At 45.9% G+C, this 9,626-nt stretch overlaps 1 protein-coding gene across 1 annotated transcript; it reads right to left on the reverse strand.

Moving 5' to 3' along the window:
- TSSK6 (testis specific serine kinase 6) lies at positions 1 to 8,193 on the reverse strand. The gene is made up of 6 exons (XM_078607005.1): positions 7,614 to 8,193; positions 6,576 to 6,694; positions 5,611 to 5,770; positions 4,128 to 4,381; positions 2,657 to 3,068; positions 1 to 623 (listed from the first exon to the last, which is right to left on the reverse strand). Exons 1-6 carry the CDS (start codon positions 7,686 to 7,688, stop codon positions 489 to 491), a joined length of 1,155 nt encoding a protein of 384 aa, XP_078463131.1. The 5' UTR covers positions 7,689 to 8,193; the 3' UTR covers positions 1 to 488.
- Between the last annotated feature and the right edge of the window lie 1,433 nt (positions 8,194 to 9,626).

The raw sequence follows: 9,626 nt of genomic DNA on the forward strand, positions 1-9,626 counted from the left end.
GGGGGCCCCAAACTCGAAGCTTTGGCCACCAGGGAGGCCAAGGCACCGCCTGCCTCCACGCTAGTTACGCGACTGGACACGCTCATTCTCTTGGCTGGTCCTGTTCTAAAGCTGAATGCTCTTGATTTGAAACGGACAGTCTTATCAACAGGTCCACGGAATCATGGGAACAAAAATGGATCCGACTGGGACACAACTAATCTACACACAGTGTACGTACATCTGAATCGGCTGTAGCCTCTCATAAACCGTGTCAGGTGAGTGGTGAGTTTAAATATTTGGCGAACGATGTCTGGTGCGTGTCTTGAGTGGTGAGCATAAATACCGAGGCGCATAACAACGCGAGCAAAGCTTATGTTTTAATTATTACAAAGCAGTGTTGCGTCACTCAAGGCACCTTTGCTCAACCACTACGTCGTAGAACCAAACAGAGGAACCACGTGGGGATTGTGCCAGCCTTAGGTCAGCTCAGCCAGAAGTGGTCACAGTCAGCGGATGAGCATTAGGTCTTGATCCGGAGCCTCCATCATCCATGGGTGCAAGAAGACCTGAGCGAGCTGAGGTCGAGCCAAAGGCTTGAATGACAGCAGCTTCAAAATGAGGTCCTCGCACCGGGTGTCTACCTGTGGACACATGGGGCAATGACGCAGAGATTTTCTGTTGTCTTCTCAGTGACTTTTCTAAAATTCTCGCTTGCATCTTTCAACTGCAGTCTGTTCTACCACAAGGAGGTAGTTGCGTTTTTGAAGAAACTGTTACGGGAAAATCACATTATGATAAATAGTATAGGGTGAAGCACAGTCTGTGATAACATGTAAGATACTCAAGCGGTCGAAACGTCGTGATTTGTTTTATTTTATTTCTACCTGCGTGACTTTACCGAAAGAACCAAAAAGTATGGATTCCTGCAGTCACGAAAGCTTCAAATCAACATGCAAGATGCGTATATGCAGGCTGAACAAAGACTGAGGCGCGTGGGTAGGATCTAGAGGCATCCAGCCGAAGCAGCCGTACAACTGCGTATTCCTCTAGTATATAATTACAATAACCCCCCCCTCCGCCTTAAATCGTTGCACCTGATGAGTTAAATGATGACGTCACCCTGCTGCTGCTCTATTTAAGACCGGGAGCAAGAGCAGAGCCTCACCATTCTGGCGAATTGCCCAATGATGCTGGATGCAATTACCAGCGAAACGTCGTACTCAAAAATTGTAAATGTTGTGGTTTCACGCTTCAACACACCGGTGGGCTAAAGTAGTGAAATATTTGTCTTTTGTCAACGTGACACTTTTTTGCTGATTGGCCGTGTCGGGTGATGGAGGGTTACGACACATTTATAAATAACGCGATCTAACCCAAAAACGTTGATTATGGACTGCGTATTCCTACTCACGTGACATAGTTCTGTTCACTAAATCGCTTTATATCCATTCGCATCTACATTATAAAACGTGTTCCCTCATGCATTCATCGAGTTATATCCAATTCGCGTTATGAAAACACGTGCTATAGTAGAACAGACTGTACTCACCAAGTCCCAGCTATTCCTGTATTGGATGGAGTAATGATGACGATGACTTTGCTTTATTTACAACTCGCACTCTTAATGTCAGGGAGCCTCATAAACGCTTTACATCAAATCTAATCTAAAACATTTGATAGAGCACCCCCAGTGGCAGCTGTCTCTATGGGCACAAGTGGGACTTCTGCAGCGAGCAACTGGGACAGGAGGTCATAGAAGGAATCAGAATCATCAGCCCTTTTTTGATCCGTTTAGTGATGTTCAACCCATTTTGGGTTTAGGCCACCACAACCATTCCTATGTTGATGGGGGCGAGTTCACAATAACCTGGGACCCATTGCTTCTCATACCTCACCGCCATACTCATCACGTTCCCTTCATATTTTTATTCATGAGAAAAGCCACTCCCTGTCTCTTTAGTTTCCTGTCTCGAGTGGAGGATGGTCCATCCCCCATGGTGACGGAGCCAGAACCAGCCTACCAGACCTCCTGCATTCCACGGGGGTCCGGACGGTACCCGCCCAGATTCTGACAGAGGAATGGTAGCCTCTTCTCCCCAGTGAAAGTTTGGACATTTCACGTGGGTAGCCGCAGTGATTGGCTGTTGTTTATAGAGGATCCCTGAGGGGGGATTTCAGTCCCTGGCTCTGCGATATGGGGTTCCACCAGGGGATATCATAGACGTACGTGCCCTCAGAGGCCTCGTACACACTCTTACTTTGATGTTGTTTTTTCCTGTGGTTATTTCGAAATAAATTTAATGTGGACGGATTATCAGCTCTTTGTATTCATGCAATGGCTCCATTTGCAACTGTGGTGGATGCGAGCATGTTATGAAGGTAATGGCCTGACTAATGTCAGCCTTTCCCCCAATGGCATTACCCACAACGCTCCAGTGCTACTGTCTGACACCACAAGTGGGGGTCGATTTTCCCAAACACAAGGGTGAATACTCACACACGAACACTCGCCTGTACACAAACGCACACCTTTACTTACAATCACACCTGTCCAGCATAGTGAAGTGTGGTCAAACAATGACCATGACCAGCACAGCATGGTGAATCCCTCATCCTGCAGTGAACTGACCAAGGCTGTAAATTCACAGACGCATTAGCCATGCATTCTCATTACCGTGGCATTCGAAGAGCCCGCACCGTCTCTCCGTGGCGAGGACGAGGATCCCGATCCCGATCCCGACGGCACGTTGCCAGCCATGAAGTCATCGTGGCCACTGTCATCGGCAGTGCCACCGCCACCGCCGTCGTCCGTGCCGGAGGGACCAGGCAGTGGCTGCGCGTGAGACGATGGGCCCGGAGAGGCTACTCCAGAGAACGTCACGCCCTTCTTCTGCTGGCGCACCAGCTGCATCAGGTTAGAATCATCGAAGGGCATGTAGCCCGTGACCATGATGAAGAGCACCACGCCCAGGCTCCAGAGGTCGAGCAGGCGCGGGTCGTACGGCGTTCCCAGCAGCACCTCGGGCGACGTGTACGCCGCAGAGCCGCAGTAAGTTTTGCTCAGCTCCTCCAGACAGCCCGGGTGCCTGCGGAAGGTTGGGTGGGCGGTGTTCGTGGGGTTTGGAATAAAGCTACCAAATGCGTTTGTTTGGTCAGCACAGTTCTGGTTGCATAACATGCTGCCCCCCGATGTTCCAAAGCCTTTGTGAAAATTGGGATTTTGACGTCCTAATTTCAAGTTTTTTGACCATTGTTGGACACGTAATATTGTACGTAATAAATTAGGATTTGTAAAAAAATGAATGTCAGGTTTATTAAAAATCTCATTATTTATTTATTTTTTAATATTTTCCTGTCACGGTCCATTCTACCAGTGTTATACCTATTTAGTTCAGTTCAATCTCTCTCTTTGCTATAACTTCCACATATGCAATTCAGTCTGGCTTTCTTGTCGCCCTCGGACAATTCTTGCGACAAATACAAATTTCGACATCACAGTGACAATAGTTTTTTCGTGAGAATTCTCATTGACATATCTTGCTGCTAATTGCTAAACTTGATCCATTTCCATTTAAAGAGATCGCCTTTGCTTAAACTGGGTTCTCCATTGCCGTGAGTTTATGGTCTCGGCAAAGAAGTATACATCACGTTACATTTGGCTCCGCGCTTAAATGAGTGATGTTCCACCTGTGAGAATTAAAAGTATCGTGACTGTCAAGCGTTGAACCACCCCTCCTTGTAGCAGGACAGATGGGAAAGTGCTGCCCCCTACTGTGTAAGCTCGAGGTCACTTGACGGCATCTGAGAAGTTCTGTGGCATCTCCTGTCGTGCGCTTGTTCTCAAGTGTGGACAGTTGCACTACTCTGTGAGAGATCCAAAACAAGCCTTCATCTCATGGGTGTTTGTGGTGGTAGGTGACATCACTTGAACTACACTGACACGTGCGACTACGGTGAAACACAGACCATGGTGCATCTACTGAAAATTAAAACAAATGTTTTACGCAACTATAAGGTTTTTTTAGGGGGTGCATTTACGGTAAGTATAATCAGGGTATTTTACGTAACTTCATTTCTAAATGAAATATCATAAGTAAAATATGAATTTACGTCCAAAACAAAAGGTTTTTTCCGGATCAACCTACATTTGCATCACAGCCCCACGGACCACCTGGAGGACCGTCACGGACCCAGTAACCTGGGACCGCACTGTTGAGAACCACTGCGCACTAGAGAATCGGTGGTGCGTTGGGACTGACGCTAGGTCCATCTGGAACTGCCGGGCAAAGCCGAAGTCGGTGAGACGCACGTGCAGCCCGTCGACGAGGAGCACGTTCTCGCACTTGACGTCGCGGTGAGCCACGTGCATCTGGTGCAGGTAGTGCACGGCACTGCAGAGCTGCACGCACACAAAGACAAAGGTGCCCGCGGATAGCGCGTGTACAGATTTGTGGGGAGAGTGCAAGGACTGTATGCACAACAACAACGACAAAACATAAAACAATAGCTGCCGTTTGGCCACGAAGTTACACTTGTGACCACAGTGCTTGTGCTAGGCCCGATGCACTTTGAACAATGTTGAACAGTGTAGGGGACAGAGAACATCCCGGTTGTTCCCCACGGTTAACAAGAAATGTGACTCTAGATTTGAAGCTTTCGTGACTGCAAGGATTCATACTCTGAGTTTTTTCGGTAAAGTCACGTAGGTAACAAAATGAAATTAAAATTAATAAAAATAAAATAATACAAATCATTTCATCAGATGACGGAGACTTGTGTTGCCTCCGAAACGTCGTGATTTTTATTATTTTATTTTTATTAATTTTAAATTCAATTTTTACCTACGAAAAAAACCAAGAATAAGAAATGTGACCTTTAACGATTGCGCACAATCATTAATGATCTTAATGATAGTCAAAAGGCAAGGACTCTGGGTTATCATTCGTGATTTTGGGGTTCCTGTGGTATTTTATGAATTGACCAAGAATGGTCTGTCCACCTCTCCTGGTGACTGAAGCGAGAACCAGTCCACCGGACCTCATGTATTCCATAAAAGTCCAGGTGGTATCGGTGTAGCTCCCAAAAGAGGAAATTGCAGCCTCTCCTCCCCAACGAGCATTGGGACGTTCCATGTGGTTAGACAGAGTCATATCCTGCTGTGACTGGCTGCCTTTGTCTCCCCAGTGCAAGTGATAATGGCAAAGACGTGATGGCGATGACGTTGCTGGTGATGGATATGATAGTAATTATGACTAGACCACATTACCACCACCACAACAACAACCACAACCACCACAACGAAGCACCGCCAAAGAAAAAGATCCCCTGTATAGCCTTAACAGACTGTTGGGGCAAGTGCCCTTAGCGACCACCTATGAGTGCCGGCATGGCACACGATAAGGCAGATTGGCCAGCACCACGCCCGGCCACCTTTGTCTCCCTAGTGGCAATGTATACACACTGCACCAGGCACTCATTTGAGGCTGAGTCAACCTTGGGAAGGTCTACGACCGGTTTAGATAATCGTCACCGGTGTTGGCCGTGGAGTGAGAATTGAACTCGGGTCGCCGGGTTTGTAGTGCAGCACACTAACCATCACCACGAACACCATCACCACCGCTAGCGTACCTCTGTGAAGATCCCGCGAGCCGTGCTCTGGTCCAGGCTGCCCCGTTCCTGCATGAGCCGGAGGAGGTCGGACTGCGCGAGCTCCATGACAAAGAAGATGTATCCGCGGCAGCCTTCGATGAGCTGCAGGACCTCCACAATGTTCTGGTGGTGCAGGGATCTGTGGCCCGAACAGGCAGAACACGTGGTCATAATGGCCAGGTTCGAAGACTCTCTGAGCTGGCAAGCATTGATCATAGGGCTGCATGGGTGAGATACATTGGGCTTGGTGCATGTCTTTCTATCATCATCATCATTCGAGGCTCATAATGGTCAGCTCTGCAATACTAAACTCGGCAGCGTTGATAAGATCATAAAGTGTATTAATCTCAAAGAGGTTCATAATGGCTGTGTCGACACCTTTGGTATGGTGTACTTCGGTTAAAACCCACGAGGTTGGGTGCCTCTCGTTTTTACATGGCAATTGGTTCATAATGGCCGGGTCTGAGAATCTGAGTGAGCAATCAGGCTGAGTTACTCTGGTGGTTCACAATGGCTATGTTAGAAACACTGAATCAGCATCGCTAAATTCCAAATGGTGGTATTTGATGACATCTCCAAACAATACACGTAACAGACTGGTCTCAAGAGACTTGACAGATTGGTCTTTGACAGGGTGTCCTGACATTACAACTGATGCAGCCAGTCTCTGCATGGGGTCTTTAGATAATAGATCGTTCTCTGATGGGGTGTCTAGGCAATACACAAGCTGGTCCCTAATGGGGTCTCTAGACAATGGACTTACAGAGCCAACTGATGGAATCTCTACAGTAGAATGACAGGTCAACCTGCGATGGGGCCTCAAGACAATGCAGATTTACGTGGTGGGAGTGTTAAGACGATGGGTCAGAGATCTGTCTCTTTATGGGTCTTCAAGCAACAACAACAACAGACTAGGCCTAAGGCCCTCGCCTGATCGAGCCTACCTGAGCAGGTCCACCTCTCTGGGCAAGAACTTCTCCTCGAAGTCGGGAGGCAACTTCCTGCGGTCGATGACCTTGATGGCCACGTCTCGTTGATGCTGCTCGGACGTTGCAAACTTCACCTGAGGTGATGGCGAGGGTGTCAGTTGTGTAACTCAATCCCTAAACAAGGTCTCAAGATTCTAGATTTGAAGCTTTCGTGACTGCAAAGATTCACATACTCTTAGGTTATTTCGGTAAAGTCACGTAGGTAAAAAAATTATAATAAAATAAAAACAAATGAAAATAACTAAATTAAATCACGTTTCGGAAGCAACACAAGCCTCCGTCATCAGGTGTAACTGCTCCAGTAATTTAATTTATATAAAAAAACACGTGTCTTGAATCGCTCTCTTCACACGCTACAGTAATTTTACTGGAGCACCTGATGACGGAGGCTTGTGTTGCTTCCTAAACGTCGTGATTTAATTTAGTTATTTTCAATTAGTATTATTTTATTATTATTATTTTACCTACGTGACTTTACCGAAAGAACCTAAGAGCAAGGCCTCAAGATAAATAACGTCGCTTGTACGATGCTAACGCCGAATGTTTTCGACAGAGGGCCTTTGCTAACTTCCTCGGGGTTATCGTCTCGTGATTTAACGCATTATGGGCACCCCTCAGCAAAGTTGACACGGGTTTGTGGGCCTTACCTAGTTAGCTATAAAAGATAAGTTTATTTTTAATATAAAGTTATTTGTTTACCTTTCCCACACTTTGCACGCATAGCGTGTTTTTTTGTTGTAACGTTTTGATATGACCCTACTGGACATGTAAAAAAATATATTTAAAGCTCATCGGATTCCTCCAGTATAACTATTCAGATAGTTTCATCAATGGGCCATGCCCAACTAAAGAATGCTGTACCAAGGTTGAGTCGTATTTTACGAATTGTCAAACCACTTGGTGCTTTTTAAGCCATGCAAAGCACGGCCTCGCGTTTTCGACGTGATCACAACCCAGCCAATCGTGTGAAAACGTTAATGTGACGATGATTACCTTTGAGTACGTCCCTTCGCCAAGAGTGCAGCCGAGTCTGTATCCATATCGACTTAAAATGTGCTTAGCATCCATTCGTAAACTTTAACACTTCACCATCTAACGATATATTTATCATTAGATATTTTAAAACGATCCTGATTACATCGCCCGTAATAGTAGTCTCACAGCGCTGCAGAATTAATAAAAACTCAAAGGTAATGTTGTTATATTAACGAATGCGCATTATTCAAACCGACTTGATGGGCACGCGCATATCTCAACGTGCGTCGTACGGGCCACGTGCGGACCACGTGGTCATTTTGATGTCCGGCGTCACGTGCCACTAAGCCGAAGGGAGGTCAAGGGGGGGCCACGTTAAAACTTCGTTTGCAACATCACGAAGGTTTAACATTTTATGGTTAACTTTTAGTTTATTTAAATATGCACTTGTTTAAATATCCAAATGCTCACAAATGTAAAACTATTGCAGATGCTTGCAAGTCTTGTGCAACGACAATACATTCTGCCAATAATACTGGTAGGAATCGCCAGGTTACACCAGCCCACAGGGGATTATTGTGTCCGTTGTGCAGGGAGGGGCTGGGTGGGGAGGGAGGGGCTGGGTGGGTGGGGAGGGTGGGGCTGGGTGGGGGGTGGGAGGGGTGGGGCTGGGTGGGGAGGGGCTGGTCACCCCGTGGTGCCCTTATAAAATGACCATTAAACATACACATTTGTTCGTACAATTACATTCACTTCGGCAACTTAACATTTACATCATGCAATAAATAAAAATAGCATAAGACTGCGCATAAACCATTTCTTTCAAACTATAACACGTCAGTGTATGTAGCCTTTAATACATGTTTTTCATTGTCAGGTCAGAGACATTACATTTGGGCAATAGTTTGACCGAGTCTGTTCTGGGCTGAAATGATCTGTTCAGAACCAGATCAGGCTACAATTGTGGTACAGGAAGTGGCTAATCCATTATGCCATCACACACACACACTTAAATCGTCCTTAGGTTCCCAACAGATTGTGTTGAGAGCCAAACCAATATATCCACGACTGCTCTTGCGCGTGTTCATGAGCCACGATGTGTTTTTGTCTACTTTCTAACAATATCTCTATTATGCTATCAGTCTAGCAATGGGACGAGGGATCTATCTGGATCTTGCAAACAGCAGTGCACAACCATCTGGTCTGAGAAAAGCCCACGGAGTGAATAAACCACGGAGCTACCTCTGATATCTCTTCCAAGTACACACAGTAGCAAGCAGGGCAGCACTGTCCCATCTGTCCTGCTGCAGCGAGTAATATTCATCATATGACAGTCAAACTAATACTTTTTTATCATAAGAGCTAAAAATACCAATATTAAGTGCAGAACCAAATTTTACGTGAGTGTTCTAGATTTGAAGCTTTCGTGACTGCAAGGATTCATACTCTTAGTTTTTTCGGTAAAGTCACGTAGGTAAAACATGAAATTAAAATTAATAAAAATAAAATAATACAATTTTTAATTTCATTTTTTACCTACGTGACTTTACCGAAAAAACTAAGAGTATTTACGTGTTTTTTTCGTGCAGTCTTCGGTGACATCGCGAGCGGGGACCATCGGCAAAACAGATGACTGAAACCCGGATTTGTATTGAGGATCTCAGCTGTGCCAGTCAGGCACTGGCATCCAAGCCATCCGGCCTCCTCCAAATAACGTGTTTTTGATTATTCAGAATAACTGTATTGGTGTGACGTCATCAAAGCAAAGTATCAAAGGCTTCTCTGAAGCCACATCTGATGACACGATGATGTCAGTTGACTGGGCCCAGCCTCTTCAGGCCAGGCCCTGCCCACGTTTGATTTAACCCCACCCCCTTCCCATTACACCCTGTCCCTCCACTTAAATAATAAACCATGCCCACTTCAAATAGCATCGTGCACTTTCAATCAAACTTGTCCCTTTTAAATTAAGCCCAGCCCCGTTTGTAAAAGCCATTACTTAAAGTTAACTACCTCCTTTTTTTAAATACA

Source organism: Lampetra planeri, chromosome 27 (assembly GCF_965212315.1).
Source record: "Lampetra planeri chromosome 27, kcLamPlan1.2.h2, whole genome shotgun sequence".
In the NCBI taxonomy this organism is placed as follows: Eukaryota; Metazoa; Chordata; class Hyperoartia; order Petromyzontiformes; family Petromyzontidae; genus Lampetra; species Lampetra planeri.

What these genes read in the sequence shown, in the direction of transcription:
- TSSK6 (XM_078607005.1), bottom strand. Translation starts at nt 7,688, where the DNA reads ATGGATGCTAAGCACATTTTAAGTCGATATGGATACAGACTCGGCTGC. An exon ending in CTCGCGGGATCTTCACAGAG is followed by an intron (nt 4,382 to 5,610) that starts GTACGCTAGCGG and finishes GTGTGCGTGCAG; the next exon opens with CTCTGCAGTGCCGTGCACTA. An exon ending in CGTGGGGCTGTGATGCAAAT is followed by an intron (nt 3,069 to 4,127) that starts GTAGGTTGATCC and finishes AACCTTCCGCAG; the next exon opens with GCACCCGGGCTGTCTGGAGG.